The sequence below is a fragment of the Ceratotherium simum genome, chromosome 29 (assembly GCF_057802395.1).
Source record: "Ceratotherium simum simum isolate JZ-2026a chromosome 29, ASM5780239v1, whole genome shotgun sequence".
Lineage (NCBI taxonomy): Eukaryota > Metazoa > Chordata > Mammalia > Perissodactyla > Rhinocerotidae > Ceratotherium > Ceratotherium simum.
The window spans coordinates 33,827,251-33,853,824 of record NC_141928.1 but is presented as its reverse complement, the minus strand read 5'-3'; the positions used below and the strand labels follow the sequence as shown (position 1 = coordinate 33,853,824).

Below are 26,574 nucleotides of genomic sequence, written 5' to 3'. Positions count from 1 at the left end.
CATTTCAGTTCAAAATGCCGCTTTGTTTTTACAAATACTACTTGAAATGATCTAAAGGCAAAAGCTTCACCCAGCATTTGGAGTTTGCTTTTTTGGTCATTCGGCTTCTAGGCTTAATATTAGTAACATGGTGGCTTCAGTGAAGCTTTTTTTAAGAAGCTCTCCTCTTGTGTCCACCCGGTCTTATTTGAGTCCCTTAGTCAGTCAGCAAGCATGCTTGGAACAGTCCCCGGTGCTTTGCAAGGGCTCATATTGCAGAACGGTCACGTATGGGTATTTGTAGTTACAAATACTTGACCAGTCTCCAGGGGTGGGGTTTCCAATACTTTCAACAACCCTGTTGCCTGTTTTGCTCTAAGTGCCAGAACTGACTTTGGTAGGACATCTTTCACTGAGAAATAAATAAAATGGAACATAATGGGTCTGCTTCAAATGCTGATAAAATCCACCGGAATCGCCTGTCGAGCGTTACAGAGGATGAAGACCAAGACGCTGCTTTTACCATCGTGACTGTGCTGGACAAAGTTGCCACCATCGTGGACAGCGTGCAGGCAAGCCAGAAGAGGATAGAAGAGAGACACAGGGAGATGGAAAATGCCATAAAATCCGTCCAGATTGACCTACTGAAGCTTTCACAGTCACACAGCAATACAAGCTATCTTATTAACAAGTTGTTTGAGAAAACCCGAAAAGTCAGTGCTCACATTAAAGATGTGAAGGCCCGGGTGGAGAGGCAACAAACTCACGTTAAAAAGGTTGAATCTAGGCAAGAGGAAATAATGAAGAAAAACAAATTTCGCGTGGTAATATTCCAGGTAAGCTTGCACTCATGTTTAGCTCGATTACTGCGATCTCTCACATCCTTTAATGGCCAACAGGTCCTATCAGAGGTTTCCAGTGTTGCCTCATAACTGTTGTACATATTCACCTAATGGAATTCTGTATCAGCAGAGATCTCAGGATAAGACCATTTCTATGTTAACTAATGTACTAACAGTATTTTGAGCTTCTCAACCATTTTGTGTAATATGAACTGTGGAGCATAGCTGAGGCTATTTCTTGCCTTTGAAACTTAATATAGGTAAGGCTCTTTCGGCGTATTAGACATATTAGCATGATGCCCTTAGACCTTAGAATGTTAGAACTGGAAGAAACCTAAGGAGCCTCTAATTTAAAACACCTCTTTGTTGTATGAGAAAGGAAGCAGGACCAGTAGCCCCACAATGTGTTTTTTTTCCTTATAATAGAGAGCCAGGAAAGCCCTAAACTGTAAAATGTAAACTTTTTGGAATGTAATCTGTCTATTGGAATATTTACATGTGAGTCATAATAATAAGAAAAACGCTATTTCTTAATGAATCAGGCAATTGTTCTTATTTTTTTATTATTATAGTTATACAAATGTAGGAGTCACATAAGTGATTTGTTATATTTGATTACAAAGTCTTTTTACTTAGTGATTTAATATAATAGGTTTTGTGTGGCATTGTGTATCGGGCTAAGTTCCTATATTAATCTGTGCTTGACGCTCATATTTTTTGAAATAGGAACATACCCATGGCAAAAGCATAATATCTATATAGTATATTTTAAAACTCTTCCAAATGGAAAGGAAAATGTTGAACTCTCCTCTATTGGTGGAAAAACAGGAAAGTCATTAGCAGACAGTTCACAAAAGACAGAATAAATGAGCAGAATTCCACTTTCACCTATTTAAGTATTTGCAGTTACTAAAACATACTCAGAGTTTAAGGGTAGAAAAAAACAAGTACTTCAGTATTCTGCTGGTGGAATTATAAGTTGGTATAATTAATTTTATGGAAGGCAGGTTTTGTTGGTATGTATTTAAGAACCTTAAAAATTCACAAACCTTTTGGCCCAAAAATTTCATGTCAGAGATTTGTTCTAAGTATCAAATCAGTAATGTATGCAGGGATGTTCACTGGTGCATATATACAGTGTTATCGCACTGTATTTTTAAAGTGGATGAATGCCCATATGCATAGGGAAAAAACCTAGAAGAATAAAAACAAAATGAAATAGGAACGCACTTGGATTAGGTGGGCAGATATGTGTAAGATACTAGGGCTGTGGGCCATAACTGCCCATAGCATTCTCTACACGTTAGTCAGTTCTCCGCAGCCCTCTGTTAACTGATAAAGTTACACTGGGATGGCACAGTGGTATTTTGGATCTGTTTTTAAGCGCCTGTTGGTTATTTAGGAATAGGGAGGAGAGAGAAGAGTTGCTTATTTCCAAGGTAGACAGATTGTACTAGGCCATTTGAAGTCCTTTACCATTTCCCTTTCCTTCCAGGTTCTTGGAAGTCCTATTCTAGACTTAAAAAGGTGGAAAAAAAAAAATCACTCACATTCCTCTCAGAGGCCAGTCCCAGTGTTAGTGTATGTAATGGGATCTAGATTGGGTATTGGAGAGTGTAGTATCCATTCTTGAATTCACTTTCCAAGGGCATTGGCAGTGATGGGTATATCTCACCCTCCACTTGCATGGGACATGCCAGGAAACAGTCTTGGTATCCAGCATTCCTCCTGAGAACCTTGTGCAAAGAGTGGACCAGGTGCCAGTCAGGATTTATGAAGGCTAGCACAAAGAAGTTTCTGAAAAGTTCTAATTGACTCTGGTTTGTCTATTGACATAATTCTTTTGTTTAAAGTTAAGATGTTTCTATATTCACTTGTTTATTCCCTGAAACTTGCTATTTTTTTTCTTTGAGCCCCTATTATTACTTAAACGAATAGAAGATAGTATGAAAAAGCAACTGAGAGGCACTAGTTTAGGTCAGATCTCTTTCCTTGTAAGACAGAATGCGATGAAGATTCTGTGAATTTCAGTTGTTCAGAGTAAGCAGCAGTTTGTAAATAAGCGGTGGTTATCTTTTATAAAAATAGGAGAACTTGTAGAGAAAAGACAAAGGCAGATAACAATGGACGTAGAACTTGGCTTTGATGATTCATTAGATGTCAGAACACCATATACGATATTCACATGGTTATCCTCAGCAGTTAAAATTAGTTCTTACAATTCATTCTCGGAGTTAATATGTGTAAGTGGTTATATTGAGATTCTCCCTTCCACTAAAATTAACTTGAAGCTGAGTAATTCAGCTTTAGTATACTTTCATTTCCATTTGGGTTTTTCCTCAAAAAGTTTTCGCTGGATGCGTCTTTTGGTAACAAGTGTGTGTTGCTGTTTTGTCACCCGCAGTTGTGTATGGCTGAGCTTTCAGCTAATCCTGGACACTGACATTAAAAAAAATCATCTGCTATTTCTCATACAGTTATGATTTTTCTTTGAACATACCTTCACCTTGATGACCTTCTCACCGTGCAAGCCAGGAGTCTTACCATATCTTCTGACCATTTTGCTTACTAAACGCATGCCTGTGGTTAACAAATGAGATACTCGGCCATTCCCTAATGATAAGTCCCAGACTTCAATATATTCCAAATTCCACTAGTTATATTACTCTGATAATCAAAGCCGCTTTACTCTGACCCAAAGTACTCATTTTGTTATAAAAATCATCTTTTTACCTGGACTTTTACATAGAAAGATATATAATAATTGTATTTGGAAATCACCTATGGTTCAATCCTATAATCTTCAATTATTATAACAGTATATTCACCAGTAACTCATGGTATCTCTGACTCATAGGAGTTGCAATAAATAGATCCACATAATGAGTACTTTCTCTGACTCTACCTTTGTTTTGTTTTGTTTTTCAGCTTGGTTTTGTATAATTTGTTGTGCAATTGAAAGTGGGTTTGTGATTGCTGAGTTAGGCTATATCTGATTTCTTCACAGCAGGATTGTGAGGAGTTTTCCCCCCTACCAAGCAGTAATTATTCTTTGGCTCCTTCCTTTTCTAATTATACCTTCTCAGGCCATACCAGCCCACTCAAGCGTTGATGAAGCTACTCCCTGTAGCAGGTGTCAGGAAAGGAGAGGAATAACTTTGCTGCTTCTGACTGATTCATCAGAGAGCTATGAGACACCCACCCTGCCTTTTTTTAGCTCCTAGACTCTCCACTCCTGTAGCCAAAGAATTTAATTTTAAATAAGTATCCAAAGAAATAAGGTTCCAGGGATATCTTCTTGACTGTCAGGCTGATAGGTTTTAGAATATGTGTAAATGTATTTCTTACATATTTATTAAATTTTTTTGATTGAACAGGTTTAATCTGGATCTCAAGTAGGAGCACAGTTTCTTTTAGAAATTTTAACTTAGAGATTCAGTTAAAAAAATCTCATGATCTTTTAAGTGTTGCCTGTTTAGTTTTAGAAATAATCCCTAAATAGTGAGTTGAGTTCCTTTAGTTCCTGTGTTTCAGGTTCTCAAGGTCACTAGTGTCCGCCGTGTTCCCCAATCCAGTTCTCATCCTCATCCTTTTGACACATTTGACGTAGTTGATCCCTCTCTCCTTTTTTTTTTTTGTGAGGAAGATCGGCCCTGAGCTAACATCTGCCAATCCTCCTCTTTTTGCTGAGGAAGACTGGCCCTGGGCTAACATCCCTGCCCATCTTCCTCCACTCTATATGGGACGCCGTCACAGCATGGCCGGACAAGTGGTGCATTGGTGCGCGCCCGGGATCTGAACCGGCAAACCCCTGGCTGCCACAGTGGTGTGCGCGCACTTAACGGCTTGCGCCACTGGGCCGGCGCCGCTCTCTCTTTTCTTGAAACTTCTTTCCCCTTGGCTTCTAGGGGTGCTGCTGTTTCTTGGATTTCTTCTTGCCTCACTGGCTGACATTTCTCCTTTTTGGTTCTTTCTCCACTCTTCCTTATCCACAGGTCCGAAATCCATTTATCTATTTATAACACCAAAATCCAAAAGTTTCTAAAAATAAATTTTTTATTTTATCATTTTTATTGAGGTCATAATAGTTTATAACTTTGTGAAATCTCTGGTGTACATTATTGTCAGTCACCATATATATGTGCCCCGTTATGCCTTATGCCCACTCCCCCATCCCCTTCCCCTCTGGTGACCACTAATCTGTTCTCTTTGTCCGGGTGTTTGTTTATCTTCCACACATGAGTGAAATCATGCAGTGTTTGTCTTTCTCTGGCTTATTTCGCTTACCGTAATACTCTCAAGGTCCATCTATGTTGTTGCAAATGGGACGATTTTGTCTTTTTTTATGGCTGAATAGTATTCCATTGTATAAATATACCACCTCTTCTTTATCCATTCATCAGTTGTTGGGCACTTGGGCTGTTTCCACATCTTGGCTATTGTGAATAATGCAGTGAACGTAGGGATGCATAAGTCTCTTTCAGTTGTTGATTTCAAGTTATTTGGATAAATACCCAGGAGTGGGATAGCTCTATTGTATGGTATGTCTATTTTTAATTTTTTGAGACATCTCCAGGATACTGTTTTCCATAGTGGCTGCACCAGTTTGCATTCTCATCAGCAGTGTATGAGGGTTCCCTTTTCTCCACATCCTCTCCAACATTTCTTATTTTTTGTCTTGGTAATTATAGCCATTCTAACAGGTGTAAGGTGATATCTCATTGTAGTTTTGATTTGCATTTCCATAATTATTAGTGATGTTGAACATCTTTTCATGTGTCTAAAAATAAAATTTTTGTTTGTAACTTATTTGACAGCAAGACCTAGCCTGACCTGAACTCATTTGATTGCAAAACCTGACTTGAAATAGCATGAGGCTGTTTATACTCTTTATCCCACCTTAGGGTGAATATTCATGTTTTTTGCCACAAAGATGTTTCTTCCCAAGATCTCACTGGGAATCTTATGTAATATATCATATTTTCCCCAAATATGAAATATTCTGAATTCTGAAACACACCTTGGCCCCAAGGAGTTTTGAATAATGGAGTATAGACCCATTCACTCAATTTCTTGGTGATCTCTCTCATCTGGTCTCATGATATTTAATTTCATCTTGAAATTAATGATTCCTAAATTTATATCTCTAGTCCAGACCTCTCTTCTAAATTCCAGACTTATATACTCAGCTGCCTACTCGACATCTCTGCTTCTTTGGATGTCCAGTGGGTATCTCAAAGTCAACATGTTCAGATCCCATCCTTCCCCTCCAGTCTCTTCCTCCTTCTCTCTTCTCCATCTCAGTTAATGGCAAATGTATCCTTCATTTGCTTAGGCCATGTACTTGAGAATTATCCTGGATACTCTGTCACACTCCACATCCAAATCTAGCATCTAATCCTATCTTCAGAGTGGATCGGGAATCAGACCACTTCCCACCACCACCTCTGCCAACACCCTGATCCATCTCTCACCTGACTAATCTCAGTGGTCTCCAGCTCTTCTCCCTGCTTCTTATCTTGCCCCCATAGCCTATTTTCAGCAGGCTGGTCCTTTTACAACATGGGTCAAATCATGTCACTATTCTCCTCAAAACTTTTTTAAAGGCTTCCTCTCACAGTGAGAATAAGAGCCACTGTCCTTATTACTGGACACAGAGCCCTACATGATCTGGCCTTCCTGCTACCTCTCTTACCCTCTCTCCCCCTCTTCTTGCCCCTTGATCACTCTGCTCCAGCCACACTGCCCTCTTTGCTATTTCTCCTTTCCTCCCAAATACACGCATTACCTTCAGGTCTAGGCTGGGATGCCACCTTACTGGTGAGGCCTTTGCAAGCATCCTTCCCAGTCACTGTATGTCCCTCTTTACTGCTGTATTTTTGGCTCTTGTACTTATCACCATCCAACAGACTACATATTTAACTTGTTTATTTCTCTCTCTCTCCAAGAAAATAAGCTCTTTTACTCTGTTTTCTTCACAGGAGGTTCTCAGTTCCTAGAACATTGATGGTGCATGGTAGATGCTTAGTAACTGTTTGTTGGGCGAAGGCATGAGCCTCTTATTTGATCCAGCAGTTGTTTATTGAGTATACCTGCTATGTACAAGGCACTCTGATAGATGCTGGGCACAAAACATAAATAAGACACATCTCTGCTTTCTTGGAACCTATCATTCAGTGAAGGCCTCAGGGAGACATTTATAAATAAGTAGAGTTCCAATTCAGTTCAAACTGTGGTAAATGCTATAAATAGAGGTCTGTCATTTTGGTGTATATTGGAGACAGATTTAGCCTCTTGGGGAAGCTGGGGACATTTGAATCAATTCTTGAAGAAAGATTTTGTTCACAAAGCTGAAGAGAGGTGAAGGGGCATATAAGGTAGCAAGAATCACATATACAAAGATGATGTGGAAGGATGAGAACATCACATGTTTGAGGAATTGAGAGAGTGGTTGTGTGTTGCTGGGCTGGAGGAGTGGGAAAGTAGGTTTAGCTCAAACTGAGGAACCTTCTAATCATACTCAAGAATTTGAACTCTAGGGGCTGGCCTGGTGGTGTAGTAGTTAGGTTTGCACACTCCTCTTCAGCAGCCCGGGGTTTGTGGGTTCGGATCCTTGGCATGGACCTACGCACCACTCATCAAGCCATGCTGTGGCGGCATCCCATATACAAAATAGAGGAAGATGGGCAGAGGTGTTAGCTCAGTGACAATCTCCCTCAAGCAAAAAGAGGAAGATTGGCAACAGATGTTAGCTCAGGGCCAGTCTTCCTCAAAAAAAAAGAGTTTGAACTCTATCCTTTGAGTATTGGTCAGCACCCCAAAGTGTTAAAGTAGAGAAAGGATCAGAGCTATTTAGAAGTATTTCTCAGGAAATACTTAGGTGATGTTTTGGAGGTGGAGATATTGCACAAGTTCAGGCCTCAGATGACAAGGACCTGAATTATGACATTGGTAGAGGCAAGGAGGAAGAGGAGGGAACTGAGGAGTCTCTTAAGCAGTGTTATCGACAGCACTTGGTGACTGGTTAGACGTGGGATCAGAAGGAGAGGAAATATTTGGGACGATGATTCTGAGGTCTCCAGCTGGGTGGCACCTGGATGGGTGTCAGTGCTGAGGGGGACAGGGAGAGCAGCAGCTGTGGAGAGGGTGATGGATGCGCCCTGACATCAGGACATTTGGACATGTTAAGTTTGAGGTGCCTGTGTTACATTTAGGTGGAGAAGTCTGTCTATTATTTAAAAGTGTGTCTTCATCTTAGGAGAAGGGAGGAGGTAAAGAGAAAATATTTGTGAGTTTATTACAGGCGGATCTGAAAGCGTAGGAGTGGATCCGGCTGCTCAGGATGGGCTTTGGAGATGAAGATGAAAAGGCCAAGGAGAGAGAAACATGAAAAAGTACCCACATTTAAGGAGTGGGGAGAGGATATGCAGCCTGTGGAGGAGATTCAAAAGGCGTGGCCAGAAGGTCAAAGAGCTGATCTCTAACACGCTTCCTTTATCTCTCCTTCAGGAGAAGCTTCGGTGTCCGACATCCCTGTCTATTGTTAAAGACAGAAACCTGACCGAGAATCAAGAGGAGGAGGACGATGTCTTTGATCCCCCAGTCGAGCTGTCTTCGGATGAAGAATATTATATTGAAGAAAGCAGATCTGCTAGGCTTAGAAAGTCAGGCAAGGAGCGCATCGATAATATCAAAAAGGCATTTTCCAAAGAAAACATGCAGAAGACACGGCAGAATTTTGACAAGAAAGTGAACAGAATTAGAACTAGAATAGTGACCCCGGAGAGGAGAGAGAGGCTAAGGCAGTCAGGAGAGAGGCTGAGGCAGTCAGGAGAGAGACTGAAACAGTCAGGGGAAAGATTTAAGAAATCGATTTCTAGTGCAGCTCCCTCAAGGGAAGCTTTTAAGATGCGTGGCCTTCGGAAAGCTAAAGACCAAACTGTGGCCGAAGGCCCCGCAGAGGTCAGGGAGATGGGTGTGGACATCATCGCCAGGAGCGAGGCTCTGGGTCCCATCAGTGAGCTCTACACTGACGAGCTCAGTGAAACAGACCGCGAGGAGGCCAGGGCGGGGTGTCCTCCCCGCGAAGGAGGGGAGATCCCGACCCCTGAGCCTTTAAAAGTCACTTTTAAACCCCAGGTGAAAGTAGAGGATGACGAATCTCTTTTGCTGGATTTAAAGCAGTCATCATAAAGAGGAATTAAGTGTATTTTAAATATAAATCTCCTTAATCACACAGTTCTAGTTTAAATAGTATAGTCATTTCGTTTATAGGCCATATAGGAAAATGTAATGGTATGGCTGTTTCATTTCTTATGTTTAAAATCTTAATACAAATATTATATATATTTCCTTGTAACATCTTTGGGAATTCTTTTTCCCACCCCGGACTTATAAGATCCTAGCAGCGTTTTCTCTGTCACTCTCATGGCAGCTGTGGATTTTTAAGTTCCTTTCTCTTGCCCCAGAAAAATAGTTTCCTAGCAAGGGTCAGTTAGGTGTTTGGAGGTCTAAAACAAATGAAGAGCAAATTTGTGGCCGTCATTTGCAAGTGAACTCTCACTTTTGGTCTAGATTAATGTGGTGGCCAACCTCCTAGGGGAATAACTCGTGGATTATATCATCCTTATGTTCAAATCAATAGACTTGTTAGTAATTAGCAATCACACCCTTTTTTGATGCTTTTGCATTAAAAAATTGAAGTTCTGGACTTGAACATTTGGTCCTGGCATCACAGGTTTACTTATAACAAGCCACTTGGCAAGCTGTCTGCTAGTAAACTCATCCATAAAATGGAGAGGGTTTGCCTGTCCTGCCTATCTCAGAGGACTGTTGTGAAGATCAAAGGAAACATTATACTTTCTGGGGGAACACAAATCATATTGGGGTAAAATAAGCCCCCCTGATTCCTCAAAAACAGAATCGAAATAACTACACCTTCTGAAAAAGCCCTGAGTGCCAAGCGGTGAGGACCTAGGTTGAACAGAAACTGAAGTTGGTCTTCAGAAACTTCTTCACAGAATCGGGAGTGAAAAATAAATGTTTGGGTGACCTCTTTTCCATCAAAAACTAAAACCAGACCTTGGGTTTGAGCTGGGTCTTAACATGTTTCTTGGAAAATCCATTTCTAGTTTTCTTTGATTAGATCTATGGTGGACTAGAGCAACGTTTGACCAGTGTGAAGCATAAAACTGTGGCCATGTCTTCAAGAGGCCTCTCTGAAGTCAGCCCTGGTGCAGTGGGTTATGAAATGACCTCAGATATTTCGGTTTTCCCCTCAGGGCGTGTCTGTCCAAAACTGTTCATAGGAGTTCATCATAGCTGCTTTCAGAAGAAGCCAGGTTCCGCTTACCTGTTAGCTTTAGATCCAGCCAATCCAGAAGTAGGTATTATTGCTAAAGAAAGAGAGAGATGTTCATACTGGCTCTGCACTTCGGGTGTGTTTGAATCTTCTCAGTTTGTAAATAGGGCAGAAATGATGGGATCGTTGAATTGGAAGAGTTTGGACAACAGTCAGCTTTCAGATCAGTTTTGGATGTTCATGTAGTAGTTGTAATAAATACACACACAGACACACACACACACACCAACTTTAAAATATTTGACTTGTTACCCGGATGTTTGGATTTGGGAATTTGATTCAGCATCATTTCCTGTTCATCTGAATGAATGTATAAAGTCATCAATATGCTCATCTCATTATCTTTTTATATTGAAAACTAAACTGTATACAACATTGAACAATACTTAAAAAAATAACTTGAAAAATGTTATTATAGTTTAGAAAGAGCTTGGATGCCTAATCATGTATTTGCTTAAAGCCACAATAAATTTGAATTTAAGGAAGACATTATTATAAAGTTTGATGGCAGTGTCCTATTTGTAAGTATTTTTACTAATAATGAATGCAAACACCATGGCATGAATTTGATGTAAGCCTTCTTATAATAGATATGTTTCTAGGTTAAGAAGAATGTAAAGAACTTATAAGCTTTTTCTTTTTTTCTAGCCCTATATAGAGTAACTATCAATTGGGCTAAAATATTTTCCTGCAAGTATTACTGTCAAGGAATTTTTGTAATGACTGTTTGCTTACTGACCCATTATATAACAAGACTTGACATATTATAGAACATTTCCCATATAGATATATTTGAATTTTGATGAGGAAGGAGTTATAACCTGGCTCTTCATCATGGTGGATTTTGTGCAAACCCAGAAACACTAAGACAATTTCACGTCCTTCGAGGTTCATTGTTACCTTGTATGCTTTCTTGGTACTAGGATTTTTCTCTCCATGTTGTTTCTGTCTCTTGACATTTCTCCCATATTTAGGACATTCCTCAATTCTGCATTCATAATTTTTTCTTCTTTCATCCTGTTTTCTTGATGCAAAGAATGTATTTGTAATGGGCTGCAAAATCACACATCCCCACTTAATGCAAGGAATATTTTAGTCAACATTCCTTATTTTAAAAGTTGAAGACAACACAGACTAGATTTTCTGCTTACTTTACTCTTTTATGTTTTTGGAATTATACATGTTAGATTTTAAACAATTTATTCAAATAAAACCATTAGCAGGATTTATCCCCTTTTCTTTCTATGAGGCAGAACAATGCAACATCCATAGACACCGAGGGCATGGAGCCCATTCAAGCTCTTCTACAGAGTGGACAGGGTAGAGTAGGGAAGTGCACTTCTGCCTCCTGCACATGGTGATCCAGGGCTTTCCTTTGAGAGTTGACAATGGCATGGTTCTGGCTCATATGTTAGAGAAACAGGCCAAGTGTGAAATAGTGACAAGAAGCACATGAAAATTCAGCTTGCTGAGATTGTACTTGTGGTGTGTATGAACCCCCTTGAGCAAGATTTCATAAATTAAAAATACAAAGCAAAATACAGTATTTTCATTTTGACTTCATTCTTTGCCTTCCACGCACTTGTAAGGGTTTCGTTTAGAACAAGGCCTGAAGTTCGTTGTGATTCTGTCAGCTGAAAGCATGGGTCATGTTACGTAAAATATTCCACAGGATCACTGTTAACTGTGCAGTTCCCGTACATGAAATTCCTGGGCCTTTTTTTCTTCTGAGACATGTTTTCTATAGCTTCTTTTATTGAAACCTGCTAAAAAGATGACAGGTTACGATCCCCAAATAAATTGCTCTGACATATTTGAGTCAAGATTAGGGGGAATGACCCCTATGGTCTCGTCCTCAATTCTATTTGAATTTGGGGCATGCTGGTACCTGGTCTGTAGTGAATGAAAAATGAAGAAGCCCCCGTGTTGAATTTTGTGTGTCATTCTTGTGAGCACCTCTGAGTTATGTGATGTCTGAAGATTTATAGCTGTCCTTATCAGGTGAGAATCCCTCAGTATATTTAAGTGGACAGGAGATCTAGGATAACTACCTCTTTACTGTAAGTCTCAGGACATCCTACCATCCCTGATAGAAGGGAGTGGCAGAATATTCTCAGGCTTTGAATGTACTGGGGCATCTTCCTAAGATCAGCTGTGCCTGTCAAGGGCCCTCCCAGACTGCCCTGCCACTGGATGCCTTTGCTCGTGTGGTTTGTCTCCCTGGAATACCACCTTTCCCTTTCATTCTGGGAGATGACTTTTAAGTTTAGTGATAATGTCAATTTCCTTGTTTTAGCTATTCTTGGTCACCTCCCACCCCCTAGGAAGGGCATGATTATAATTACTCCATATGTTCAATATACATCGCATTTTTATATGCCAGATTCTGTGTGAGGCACTGAGGATTCAAAGATGAATAGAACACAGTTCTTTTTTTTTTTTTTTTTAAATTTATTTATTTATTTTTTCCCCCAAAGCCCCAGCAGATAGTTGTATGTCACAGCTGCACATCCCTCTTAGTTGCTGTATGTGGGACACGGCCCCAGCATGGCCGGAGAAGCGGTACGTCGGTGCACGCCCGGGATCCGAACCCGGGCCGCCAGCAGCGGAGCGCGCGCACTCAACCACTAAGCCACGGGCCAGCCCAGAACACAGTTCTTGACCCCTCCTCCCCTCCCCTTTCCCAGTCCTTATCTGGGGCTCACAGTGTTGTGGGAGACAGTCAAGCAAAAATGCAGCAATGTGACTAGTGCTGTGTATAAGATGATGAAACTGTAGAGACGGAAGATGTTTATATAGAATTTTGATCATACATCATAGCACTTGCCTTGTATTCTAGTTTATTTGTATAACTGTCTTCTAGACTAGACTGTGCTTCTGAAGGGCAGGAACTATATTTTACTCATCTTTGAGTCACCAGCACTTGGAGAGCCATCGTTAGGTATCGTGAATCCAGTGATGAAAGACACGGTCCCTGCACGTAAGACACTTTTCCCCTGGTGGAGGAGATAGACACGGAACTCAGCATCCTTGCACAATGTGATGGGAGCCTCAGGTTTAAGAAAGGATGATGGGAGCATAGAGGAAGAGCATCTAACAAGCTGGAGAGGGGCTGTCAGGAAAAGTTAGAGAAAATGAGATCAAGTTGGCATTTGAAGACCAGTCGAGAGTCAGCTAAATTATATAGAAAGAACTCAAGGCAAGATCCAGCTAGAGAGGTTTTGTGAAGGTGTTTTGGGTTTTATGTCAAAGGCCATGAAGAGCCATTGAGGGATTTTAAGCCGGAGAGTACCATGATTGACATTTTCAAAAGGATGCTCTGTTAACACACCAGAGGCAAGAGAGATCAGTTAGTAGGCCCTTGCCTTTTTCCAGGTGAGAGGACAGTACCTGACCTAAAGCCTTAACAGAGCTGTGAGCGGGGTAAACTTGGACGTGGGTTGTGATGGGGAGCAAATGATAGCGAAGTGTCTGGCTTGGGCAAGAGGTTATGCCATTCACCGAGATGGGAAATATGGTATTCTGTCCAGGATTCTAAGACAGCACTCTAATGATGCCCCTCTTACTCTGCTCTGACGGCCTTGGTTGCTAGTGCCCCGGCACAGCCTGAGAAACAGGGGAGCCACGCCTGTACTCCAGAAGCTCCCACACTAGAGGTCTGCCTGGTCTAGCTGCTGTGGCCATCACCTAGGCTTAAAGAAAACCCTGATTTGAAGTGATCCTTTCCTGGCCCTAGCAAGCACCTTGCCCTCTCCACCAGGACTCCAAGTCCTTGAGAAGCAGAATTGCCTTTCAGGTCTAAGGCCGTTTTGAGAGCTTCTCTTCCATCTACATCTTTACTCAAGGCCAGGTTTCTGCTTGCTTATTGTGTAGTCCAAAGAAAAGCTACTCCTGATTCCCAGAATTTTTTTTTTTTCCTGTGAGGAAGATTAGCCCTGACCTAACATCTGTCACCAATCCTCCTCTTTTTGCTGAGGAATATTGGCTCTGGGCTCACATCCATGCCCATCTTCCTCCACTTTATATGGGACGCCGCCACAGCATGGCCTGACAAGCAGTGCATGGGTGCACGCCCAGGATCCGAACCTGTGAACGCCGGGCCGCCACAGCGGAGCGCGCGCATTTAACCGCTGCGCCACCGGCTGGCCCCCAGAATGGATTTTTAAAAAAATCTCGGTTGTTGTTTGGCACCTGAGGATTCCAGCCAAAGCTGTGCTTTTATTCCAGCTGACAGCACAGTGAAAGCTGCTGTAACCTGTTGTGTTGGCCAGGGCCAGTTGCCAGGCTTCATGTAGCTGCTCACATCAGCTGCCATGTTTGCAGCAAGAGCCTTGATCTCATCATGGGCACTTTGGTTTCAAATTTCATCCATTGGTGTCTGTCGCATTAGATGTGAGTCATGGCGTCACAAATATATTAGAGGTTCAAGGTGGGGTTTGATGTAACCCATTCCTCTTCTCCAAGGTTCTGGCTGATGGAAGAGTTCATATAAGGATTGCCAGCAAAATGGAGACCAAAGCATCATCTTTATTACAGGTGGGGCGAATGTCCAATAAATCCCCCAAATGTAGAGCATCTGGTAAATTCTGTTGGAGAATGGGGCTTAGACCTAAGACAGGAGCTAGACCCTCCTGTCTCCCTGGGGACCTGCGTGCTCTGGTGCGACAGTAGAAAGAGCAAGGTCTGTGGAGCAGAAGCAGAGTCCATTTTATCAGCCAGCAGTGAAGCCCACACACCTGCCTCAGGTACTCAGCAAGGGGGAGCAGCGGGAATGGAGGCTCCCCTCTGAGTAACCCAGCTCAGGTGGGCAGGTAGCAAGCCGACAGGAGGCAGAGAGGCTGGAGCCCCTGGGCCAGAAAACCTACTACACCTGCACGCAGGGTCCAATTTGAAGCCACAGCCTGGTTTGTGCCATTGAGGCCTAATGTGCAGACTTAAATGTAGCCCAGTGAGGGTAGCTGCTACTCCTCTGAGACCTGTTTGGGACTCATTGAATTGAGGTGCTAATTGAGAGCACCAAGTGGAGGGTAGGCAAGTTGAGTGTTATAGATCATAGCCCAGAGGAGAGGGCTGGAGAAACACACTTGTTAGATGAAGTATAGATAAGTGAAATTGTGGGCTTTCATGAGAAAATGCAGGCAGTGTGACTTTGAAGGAAGGAGTGGATAATGATCTCCTTGGAAGGAGCGAGTGGGTAAAGAAGTTGGCTAACTTCTAAATTAAGCTATTCTTCTGAACAATTCTCGGGCTCTCATTTCAAGAAGAATGTTCTCCTGATTGGTCTGTGACTGTCCTTACCTTTGAAAGAGCAAGAATTCTCTATCCTCAAACACTGTCTGGTTTCCATATCTCCCTGCTGTCATTCATTTTATGGTAAGAGATACACTAAATATTGTTCTAAGCTTAAATTTATAACTAAGGTGAACACCACAGTCTGGAGGGTTTGGTTGAATTTCTTGCTGTGAGTCCGTTAAGGTTATTACTCCTGGCTGAAGTTAGCTCACGGCATAATACTGTAAAGCAGCCAAGCTATCCTGATCATCTAGCTCATGGGCTAACACTCATAACTTATCAGAGTCTCATTAGGCCTTTTATCTGAATAAGCTTGAAATTCTCAACAAGCCGTGGTTCTGTAGATATGTTGTTTTAGGGTAAAATAAAATGCATTGAAATGAGTTTGTCACTATAATTGTATTAGCACCTTTCAAGTGGCCACATGTATCTGGAATATTTCCATAAGGAGAAGAAATAAATTAACAGGCTTATGCATGGGATGTGCTTGGCTCTAGTTCAAAGCAATGGAAAAGATTTCAGAGGGAAACATTCATATGCTTGCCAACTGTAACGAAATAGGACTCAATTTTCTTCCACAGGAGAGAAAATATCCAAAGAAACCACAGGTTGTAGATCCATGAGGAAAGGCACCAAAATATTCTCTGGTTGAAACCCACACATCTTTCTCACGTAAAAAGAAACTACCAGCATTACAGGCAAACTGTTGGAGAAAAAAAAATCACTCAAGATTTACTAGTTATTCTCCCCTATTCTTAAAAAATAATCACCTTCCGGTGATAATCTGCTTAAGCATTTCTCTTTTCTCTCTTTTTTTTTTCGCTCTGCAGAATGACAGCATCTGTGAGGGTAGAGGGGCTGGAAAGAGGGGAAGTAATTGATTAGAGTCCAAAGGAGCCTGTAATTTATTCCTATGGTTCGATGGAAGCCAGGCCATATGCATATGGTGGATTATTTTTCTTGCTCTCAAATTTTGTGCTGAAAAGACAATAATTATTACATTTTGCCCCCAGGGGCATGAGGTGTAGGAACAGGGAGAACATGGAAATCATGAAATTTAATCATGAGTCTTCTAGGCAAAAAACCAACTCTCTTAATTGCGAAATTAGAGATCAAAACCAGGAACCCCTTTAAATAGTGCATGAGGAGGATCTGGGGAAGGGTAACTGGGTGGGCTCTGTTGTCAGGAGAAAGCAAAAGAAAACAGATTTCAAGCATAGGGGCAGGGAACTGGGTTATCCACAAGGAAAGGCTCCCACTCTGCAGAGACATCTCCTTCTGGAAAAGTTTGAAGAATTGAACAATTTTCTATTTGAAGGCACGGTAGTAAATGAAGTTGCCTAGAGATGAATGTGTGCATCGTCTTTTTATTGTTCTATAGTTTTTCACAACAGGCAGCCATGATTGTCATTCATTCATATAGTTCTTTTTCTAAAACCTTTTATAATATTGTGCTGGCGTCCTGAGATTCTATGAGTTAAGGGCAAGAGACTTAACTGTGTTTCTCCTCAATAAGATAATGTCTCTTGTACCTCCCATAATTCAATGTCTACTTTATATTAGGTATTTAATAAGTATCTACCGAATGAAAACAAACGACTCTTTGAACTATGACGTCTTCTCTGAAGATCTTTGAATTGGGGTCATTTATTTATTTGGTATATATTGAGCACTTCCTATAAGCCTGGTGCTGTTCTAGGCTCTGGGAATGAGGCAGTGAACAAGACAAAGTCCCTGCTTTCAGAGAGCTGACATTCCAGAGAGAGACTAAGAATAAGTAAGAAAATAGATAGAATATGTCAGGTGGTGATTACTGTTAGGAAGAAGACTGTAAGTCAGGGTAAGGGAGTGGGGCATTATGGGTGTGTTGGTGCAGGCTGGGTGCCATTTTAGAAAGGGTGTCCAGGAAGGCCTCTCTGAGGAGGCCACAACGTCCTGAATCTAATGGGAGTCAACTAGGCAGGTATTTCTGGGAAAGAAGCTTCAGGTGTGTTTCAGTGTGGCTGACGTGGGCGATGGAAGAGGAGGGGGAGGAGCGGGGTGTTACAGACTGGGGTAAGGTCTTTGATTTTTACTCTGAGGACACATTGGATCTTGTTGAGCAGAGCAACATGATCTAATTTACTGATCTAGTTATCCATACTTGCTGAAAAATCCAACCACTGTGTTCATACGGAAAGCTAACTACAGTGCCTGTCTTAGTTCACACTGCCAAGGAAATCCCCCAAACTCCAAACGTTTTCCATTCCATGCTCGCTCCTTACTAGCTTACTCCTCCATGTCCCAGGAAACCCCACTGCAGCTTAAGACTGACATCTAGTGGATATTTTCATAATTGTTTATAAACCTGCAGTTTGGAACACACCAGCTCTTGATTAGGAATAGCAGGGCGAGCTTTAACATCACAAATGGGGTAGATAGAACAATCCTAATGTTATTAGGAGAAGATTACAGTAGATTTGCCTCCGTTTTTTTTTTTTTTTGGATTATATTCAGGTAAGTTTGCATTTCTCTAGCAAATACCATTGAAACTGGTGGGTTTAGCTGCCAGCAGATTGGAGCATCAAAATCATGGTCTGGTAAGAGGAGAATAAGTCAGGACCAGGTGGGATCAACCAGGAGAACTTGCTTGGTTCTAAGGGTGGCCCACAAAAGGCAGCCTGTTGTTTGTTGTGTCGTGTCTTGGGGGGTGTGTGTTCCAAACCTGGCTTTGAGCTGGGTTGGCACTGATTTACAAAAGGCATCTGATCTGATGAGTAGGGCATGATGGGAGGAAGTTCAAGGCAGTGTGGAAATGCTCAAAGTCAGGCGAGGTTGGGTGTTTCCCAAAGCCGAGGTGGGGTATTTCAGTGTAGCAGTCAGGAGCGTTAGCTTTATCATTAGACATGTGGCTTCACATCTTACTCTGTCATTTACCGACTGCAAGAACTTGGGCAAGTTGCACTCTCTGTATATCAATTTCTAAATAGTACCCTCTTGGTAAAGAGGTTTTATTAAGACAAGTAATTTATGCAAAACACCTAACATGCTAGCATTTAATAAGCAGTCAGTAACAGCTAGGTATTATTGTTTAGAGGAACCACAAGTAGCCATTAGAGATAAAGAAGCAGGCTATTGTAGTACTAATAATATCTGCATTAAAAAAGTTTTTTCCCCCAGCACTTAACGTTAGCAGAATTTAGCTTTTAAACATTTTGTATATCTATATGATCCATTTTATCTGCATTGATTCAGGGTGGTTGAATTTTCTGCTTAACTAAGTTATATCATTTATGCTACATAGAGACTTAAACTGTTCATTGGCTTTCATTACTTTTAGGGAAAAAGGCCCAAATATTTAGCTCTGCAGGATCTGGCTCCTGCCTGCCTCATCTCTTACTCCTCTTCCCCCTCAGTTTCTGCATTCCAAACACGCTAGCCTTCTTTCAGGTCCTCCAATGTCCTGTCCCACCTGTCTCAGGACCTTTGCACAGGCAGTTCCCTCAGCCTGTCCACACCTCCCACCCCACCCCACCCCACCATCCAAGCACACACCTGATTAAAGCCCACTCATTTTCAGATTCTGACTCAAATGACACTTCTTCAGGGAAGCTTTCCCTGCCTCCACTCCACTGCCCACTGGGCAAGCCTCCCTTGTTATATGATCTCATCGCATTCTGCAGTTTTAATTGTTCCTCACAACATTTATAGTTTTAAAGTGTACATTTGGATGATTATTCGCCCTCCAACTAGACTGTAAGCATCTTGAAAGCTGGTGCTGTGTGTGCGACCCATGGCTCTGTCCCTGCCACAGTGCCTGGTGCATACAGACTCTCATTTTTTGAATAGTAAAGAGAGTTGTCTGAAGAGGGGAGGGATTTCATTTGAAAATTAAAATGTAGAAATCGGTAAAACACTTGGTGACTGACTGAGTATAAAAATGTCGTGGGGACTGTGGAGTGATGCCCAGGTTCTTCTTTAAGACCAGGCACCACTCCTCCAGACGCTGGGAGTTTAGACAGCTGATGCCTGTCAGCTGAGTCCCTCTCCAGAAACAGCCCTCAGCAAAGAAAGTCACCTCACCCAAGGTCATGCCCCCTCCTGGGAGCAGCCCACAACCAGTGACAGGTTAATTGAGAGCTATGTGTTCCACCCCTTGCCTCAGTGTGGAACAGTTCTGAAGGGTCATCCCACGTCCAGAGCTCGCCATAGGATTGGCTGAGGCCACTGCTGCATCTGCATCAGCTGTTCAATCATCCCTCTCCCCCCATCCTCCCTCCCTCCGCCCTCACAGTGCGGGTCCTGAGAGCACTCTCCCCCCAACAAACCTCCTGCACACAAGTCTCAGCGTCTGTTTCCTAGGGGTGTCGACCCGCAACGGGGCGTGAGGGAGACGGAGGAGTCGAAGGTGGCTCCCCGATTTGTGGCTTGAGACGGCACACGATGCCATCCACGGAGATGAGGAGCACAGGAGAAAGACAATGCAGAGAAGTTGAAGCGGGTTTGCTGGAAAAGATAAGTTTTGGAGGTGCTAAGTCTTGAGTTTCTTGTGGTCTAAAGAGTCTGAAGCTCAGAAGACAGATCTGGGCTAGAGGTACGGGCTTGGGAGTCACTGGCCCACCAGGACAATACATGAAAGCTGACCCATGGACGTGTGGAGAGTGAAAGGACAGAGGACTAGTGTGACCTGGGAACCAGCAGCGGGAGGCAGGGCTGGGAAGACGAGCTCGCGGGAGACAGAGTAATCAGCGGTAGGAAAACGAGGAGCGTGAGCAGATACCAGGGGCAGCGGCGGAGGGGTTAGAGAGACTGCAGGGAGATGTGCCAGGTGCCGTAGAGAACGCAGTACGGAAACGTGTCCACTGGATTGAATGACACGGCCACTGAAAACCTTGCTGGGAGCAGTTTTAGTGGGGGTGGGGGGAAGAAGCCAGATTCCAGTGAAGTAGATGGGGTGGGAGGGATGAAGAAGAGAGGGACGTCAAGAGAACAGGAGCACATTTGTGTATAAATGATGGCGGAGACGGGCAGAGGAGAAGTTCCAGTTAGAAAGGGATCAAATGATGGCCACAGAAGCGGCAACTGCTTAGAAGTTCTTGACAAGGTGGAACACCGAAAGCACAAGATTAATCTTGGAGAGGTAGAGCCACACTATTACTCCCACCCCAAACTACTACTGCCACCGGAAGGAAGATGACTAGACATGGAGGCGGGTAACAATAGCCACACTTTATCCTCTTGAAGCATCTGGAACTTTAAGTACTTTCTTTAACCCTCACAACAAATCTTCAAGTAGAATACCACGCCACCAGTCCGCAGCAGGCGGTGCGGGGGGGCGGGGCCTCGGCTCTGATAGGCTCCCTCTCTCCCCGGAGCCCCGCCCAGTCCCCAGGTAGGCGGGTGAGAGCACGCTTCCGGGAGGGCTGGTCGTGGAGGGGCGTGCTACCCAGGGCTCGGCGGTTCTAGAAGCCACCTCTAACCATCTTGAAACAGGTTCCGCAAGGAAGGAGGAGGAGTGAAGACCGCATTTCCTGAAGGATGTGTACTGGAGCGGGGAAGATGGACGTGAAGAGTGCTGACTAGGTGACGCATGCGCACTGCAGGCGCGACGGTGCACGAGCCGGCTCCAGTGCGCAGGCGCCGAGGCCTGCGGGGCCTGGCGTTTCCCTCCTGCGTCCGTTAGAATCCCAGTTTTGCACGTGAGTGGAGTCTTATGTGACTCTGCAATTTGATTTCTAAGAATTTGTGTTAGTAAAAAAAAAAGTTGGTCGCAATCTGTCTACCAATAGGGAATTTGCTAATTAAAATATTGTTGTGTACATATGATGGAATATTTTGCAGCCCCACTAAAGCACACCGGAAGTTAAAAATATATTTTGTCTTTACAGTCGAAGTACCAATACTCCCTCTTTGAACTGTGCTGTTATTTATGGCTGGCGGCCAAGCTGTTAATTCAAAGCTGTGGGTGAGACAAGCGCAGTTTTTTTCCCAAGGGTTGAATTCGATTTAGGAACAAGTCGTAGGTATAATGACAGAAGGGTAGTGATGAGTGAGTTTTGCTTGGCCAAGTGGGTCTGTGATAGCTGGCGTGGTGGGCACTTGGCAGAAGAACTCGCCTTAAGACGGCCTTCTCCCAGAGGTGAGGAGACCTCAGCAGAAGGGGGCTAGGGCTGTACCTTTAAGGTGCAGAAGTTGAGGGGGTGTTGTTAGAGGCTTGCTAGAGGAGAGCCACTCTGAGAGTGCTCCACAAGAAAAAGATTCAGCCCCAAGAACTTGCCACACCTGGAAGGCACCACTGTTCTCCAGATTTCCCAGGTGGGAGTCAGACGGCAATCCACTGCTGCTCGGGAACTGCAAGCTCTCTGGTCGTGCACAGACCCCCTTTCCTAAGCTTGAAGCTAGAGGCAGGCCTCGCACACCCACCACCTTTGGTTGGAGGATCAGCAGGGCTCTCCAAGGGAATCCTCCATCCAACCCTCTTCCCGTCTCTATGCTTACTGTTTCATATCTTCTTTATGGGCAGGATGATGGATTCAAGATGTTTTTAGCCATATCCTGCTTTGCAAATACACCAGGATGGTCTGGTTCACTACTCATTTTGAAACATCAGTTCGTGCCTCCCAAACAGGAAGAATTCTGGTTTGACACTGCAGGGTTATCAAAATCCACTTAGAGAAGCAAGCAAAACCTTCATGGAACAAAAGAGCTTGCTCAACTCCATTGCGGAAACCAAGGCTACCCCTAGATTCAGGCTTGTCCAAATCCTGGTTCCACCCAACAAGCAGAGAGTTCTAAGCAGTTCTTTCTCAGCGTACTTCCTATGGGTGCCATTATATTGAGAGAGCTGAATTCAAAGGGGTGCCAGCAGAGGGAGCCTGTGGTCTTTCCCCACTGACTCGCTCAGGCATATCCTGTAACTTCTTTAGTCAGCTCAGATAATAAAAAGTCCTCGAGTCACTTTCAGACCCAAGAGTAATCTTTGAGTAATTAAAATTCCAGTTCAGTGTCATAATGATATAACAGCTTTCTCTTATGCATTTGAAAGCTTCTTTGCACCTTCACTTCAAGCCTGATTAAAAAAATATCAAACCACATAGAAGAGTTTATTAAAAAAGCGATAGTCACCTGCCCTACTTCTCTGCCCATCTTCAGTCCCACCACCCAGAAGGAGCCATTGGTAAACTCTTGTTCGTTTTTGTGTTTAAGTTGTGAATTTTAGTTGTTGACAAATTTACTTTAACCTTGGCTTCTCGGTTGGTACTCAAGTTCTACCACCGGGCAATGTTAATGTTTTGGAGATATGAGGGGTGGCTCCTTACAGACAAGCTGCGGCTCTTTATCCCCCTCACCTGAACCTTGCCCCCTGATGATCTTGAGACAGTGGGTAAATTGAAGGCCTCTATGAAGCACCAGAAGTCCAGGCTTGCTGGCTGTGTCTTATTTTTATTTTAAAGGCTGTTCATTTAAAAGCTTTTTAAAAATAGGAGTGATGGGACCTGCCCACGGCGTAATGGTTAAAGTCGGCAAGCTCCGTTTCAGTGGGCCAGCTTTGTGGGTTTGGATCCCAGCGTGGACATATACCACTTGTCAGCCATGCTGTGGTGGCAACCCATATACAAAATAGAGGAAGATTGGCACAGATGTTAGCTCAGGGTGAATCTTCCTCAGCAAAAAAAAAATAAAAAAAGAGTGATGGTTTGTCACAGGTGATGCTCACTTTCCTCTAGCAACTTTTTAGACCCAAAGTCCTGCTCTTGCAAGCCTGGCTGTGGTCGTATTTGCATGGATTGCTGTGACTTTGACTACACCTGAGGTACTTGTTGTCTGTCTTTTGGGAGCAATACTACTCCTGTGCCTTTTGTATAGAAAGAATTGACTCAGCACAGCTGGTGCTGCCAATCCCTTATCTTAAGACCCGTGACAGCTGACCCTCCTTGCTCTCGTAGCCATGCCTTCCATGGCAGCTCTTCTGCAAGTCCAGTGAACAAAGGAACATAAACTATGCCATTTGGTGTCTTTCCCATAGGGAACTTGCTAGTATATTTTGTCCAGCACCTTATAAGTTATTACCACTTTCTCCTCTCTCTCCTAGACCACTTAAGGACCTCCTAACTGGTCTATTCTTGACCTAATTGTGTCCGCTCTTGCCCCTCTTCTGGAAGGCTCTCCATGTAGAGGCCAATGTGTGCTGGTTATCAATTTAGGGCCTCTCAGCTTCAAATCCATTGTGCATTGCTGGGTCCTTTAAATATTTTTCCTTTGCTAGCTGCATGATGCTAAACTTGTCAGTAGAGGGCGCTGGAGAGACACCGGAGGAGAAACTCGGTCGTTCCCAGTTGGGGCGCACTTCTCCGCAGGCTCCTGCAGAGTGAACGGCTTTCCCGGTTCCCGGCCTCTCCAGCACCGGGTTCCTGAGCCCAGCTCTTGTAGTGTACCGCAGCCAGCAGCACCCAGCGCCAGATGCTTCTCGTGGTGTCCCTTTTCGGTGGTTTCGTAGCAGAGTGCCTCCAGAGAGTTCCCTGCCTTTGAATGGCTTCCCCAGCGCCCTAGAGGGGGGATTTTCAGCAAGTCCCACCACTGCAACTCCTCTGCTATCCAGGGAGCCATGGCTGGTTCCCTCTCCAGCAAGGTCTGGGTCTCAGCCCTGGAGCGGGAGGCTCTTCCGTAAGGAGTGGCTGCTCCTTATATCTGCTATGCCTATATTTTAGAGTTCTCTTTATTTCTTACAGGCCAGTCCCCTGTTACTCCAATCTCCTGTTAAATAGTTAATAATTCTTGATATTAAACTTTCCCAAATTGCTGTGTAGTTTCTGTCTCCTGATTGGACCATGACTGATACACAGTGTGCTCTTTTTGACATGTAAATCTGATTTTGTCACATCTTAAAACCATTTTATGGTTTCACTCTGCTTGTAGGATAAAGACCACCCCCCTCCCCCCATCTATTTTCATGGTTTCTGAGGCCCTGCACCACCTGGCCCCTCTGTACCTTCCTGGCCTTATCTCATACCAGATTTCCCCTTGCCTTCCTCCTGCGGCAGCGTTTTTATGGACGCTATTCCCTTTCTCTGAAATCATCTTCCCTCACTTTTTCACCTGGTAAGTTCCTACTCACATTCAGGCCTCAGTTTAATCATGTCATCCACAGGGAAGCTTTCTCCACCTTCCCTGCCTAGGTCGAATCCCTTTTATTCACTTTCAGAGCACCGTAAAGCTCCTTCAGACCGTTTTTCATGGTTGTGATTTTACTTATCTTTGTGCAAGTTTTTGGATTAATATCTATCTTCTCTCCTACAGGTTGTAAGCTCCTTGAGGACAAGGGCCTGACTTTTTGATTCCTTGTATAGCCCCAGTATGTTGCACATGTTACAAAGCAGGCATTCCCGCTTGTTCCAGTTGTGTAGGTCCAACGATTTCCGTTCCCATACTCCAATTAGCCACAAGATGGCAGACTAAGCCACTCTGGTACTTAATTTCCTTGGAGAAGGAAGTGGTGCTTCAGGTTAAAATGCCCTTCTCTGAGCCAGAAGAGGATCCCTTTGGAGTGAGATTGAGTCACACGTTACAGAAGGTTTCTCTGAAAATGTCCTCTGTGTCTTCACTTCTTCATTGTCTCTGAGGAACAATCTAGAATACTAACAAGCAAGACAAAGGAGAGATTTTCTTCTTGCCCAAGGGGCTATTGTGCTGTTTAGAAAACAGTCTTAGGGAGAGCACAGAACTCTGAGCTCTGGGAAATAGGGACATAGTGGGTGGGGGTAGTATTTACTGCCCGTCTCCTCACACTTTGTTTTGCATTAACTGTGAGTTCTAGAGGAGAGGTCTAGAGCAAGGGGGCAGCAAACTACGTCCCTCCAGCCAAATCTGGCTCTCCACCTGTTTTTGTAAATAAATGTAATTGGGACACAGCCATGACTATTTGTTGATGTTGTCAATCTTTTGCACAACTATGAATCGTTGTGACAGAGACCATTTGGTCTGCAAAGCCAACAATATTTACTATCCAGGACTTGAAGACAAAACTTGGGGACATGTGGTCTAGAGGGATGTAAACCTTTTAGAAGCCATAATATTGGGTTAGCATATTTTGGGGAAATAATATCTGGTTACCTTTTGGGGAAAAGACCTGTCTTTCTTTCCAAGAAGCAAACATTCTGAGTGGAAATGATACGGATTCCTTGACATTTCTTAGAGTTGTACCTGTATAAGGCAGAATTATATTTATTGATTCATTTCAGGAATTATACAATTAAGTGTGCTATATCTTTTCTTTTTGGGTGGAAAATATGGGCATACATGATGTAAATTCCTTGTAGTTTCTTAGCATGCTTTCCCACAGCAGGACTAATAAGTCGCTCTTATACTAATTACTTGATTTGTCAAGATACTCACCAATGGCCCTATAGCTACTTGCCTTTCATTCAAGAAATATTCTTGGTGTGGATGGTGTGGCTTATTTATGAGTTTGTAAGTGCTCAGATATTGCTGAGTCAGAATCACGTTAATTCATTTTGCAAGTTTTTATTTTTTTAATTTTTAAAAAATTTTATTTATTTATTTTCCCCCCAAAGCCCCAGTAGATAGTTGTATGTCATAGTTGCACATCCTTCTAGTTGCTGTATGTGGGACGCGGCCTCAGCATGGCCAGAGAAGCGGTGCATCGGTGCGCACCCGGGATCCGAACCCGGGCCGCCAGCAGCGGAGCGCGTGCACCTAACTGCTAAGCCACGGGGCCGGCCCATTTTGCAAGTTTTAAACAAATACATTTTCTGCAGATTCTCTTCCTGAGAAAGCATTTTGGGTAAAGATAGTGTATATTCCTTACAGATTCTTAATGTTCTTGTACTTTCAGAAACAGGCAAATCAGAACCAAACTAATTATTTTTGTGCACACACAGATAAGAGATTAACCGGCCCCTGTTAGATCCCCTTAGTTTAAGCGGATGGTTGCTGTGGCCTGGTGGGAAGGTCTGTTTTTGGCAACACCTGCAGAAAGGAGCTGCCAGCAGGGAAAATGCTCAGCATATGAATGTTGGTGGAGAACAGAGCAGGTAGGCTGTGCACCCTCCTCTCAACTGTACTTTTTCTGCAGAGAGTTTTTCAGGCATGTAGGGGAAATCC

The 26,574-nt window shown here is 43.3% G+C and overlaps 1 protein-coding gene and 1 long non-coding RNA gene across 3 annotated transcripts in view; both read left to right on the top strand.

Moving 5' to 3' along the window:
- The first annotated feature begins 12 nt into the window (after nucleotides 1-12).
- Nucleotides 13-10,667, top strand: CAVIN4 (caveolae associated protein 4). Its single transcript, XM_004423262.3, has 2 exons — nucleotides 13-815; nucleotides 8,331-10,667. Exons 1-2 carry the CDS (start codon nucleotides 408-410, stop codon nucleotides 9,012-9,014), a joined length of 1,092 nt encoding a protein of 363 aa, XP_004423319.1. The 5' UTR covers nucleotides 13-407; the 3' UTR covers nucleotides 9,015-10,667.
- Nucleotides 10,668-20,402: 9,735 nt separating this feature from the next.
- The window catches only part of LOC147913253 (uncharacterized), a 49,088-nt gene continuing 42,916 nt past the window's right edge, over nucleotides 20,403-26,574 (top strand). For both annotated transcript variants that reach the window (XR_015549034.1, XR_015549033.1), the window contains exons 1-2: nucleotides 20,403-20,845; nucleotides 20,947-21,152. This is a non-coding gene — a long non-coding RNA (uncharacterized LOC147913253). The remainder of the gene's footprint in view (nucleotides 20,846-20,946; nucleotides 21,153-26,574) is intronic.

Bases quoted from the DNA above. Each gene is read 5' to 3' on its own strand.
- CAVIN4 (XM_004423262.3), top strand. From the start codon at position 408: ATGGAACATAATGGGTCTGCTTCAAATGCTGATAAAATCCACCGGAAT. The intron at 816-8,330 runs GTAAGCTTGCAC...TCTCTCCTTCAG, and splicing joins TTCGCGTGGTAATATTCCAG to GAGAAGCTTCGGTGTCCGAC.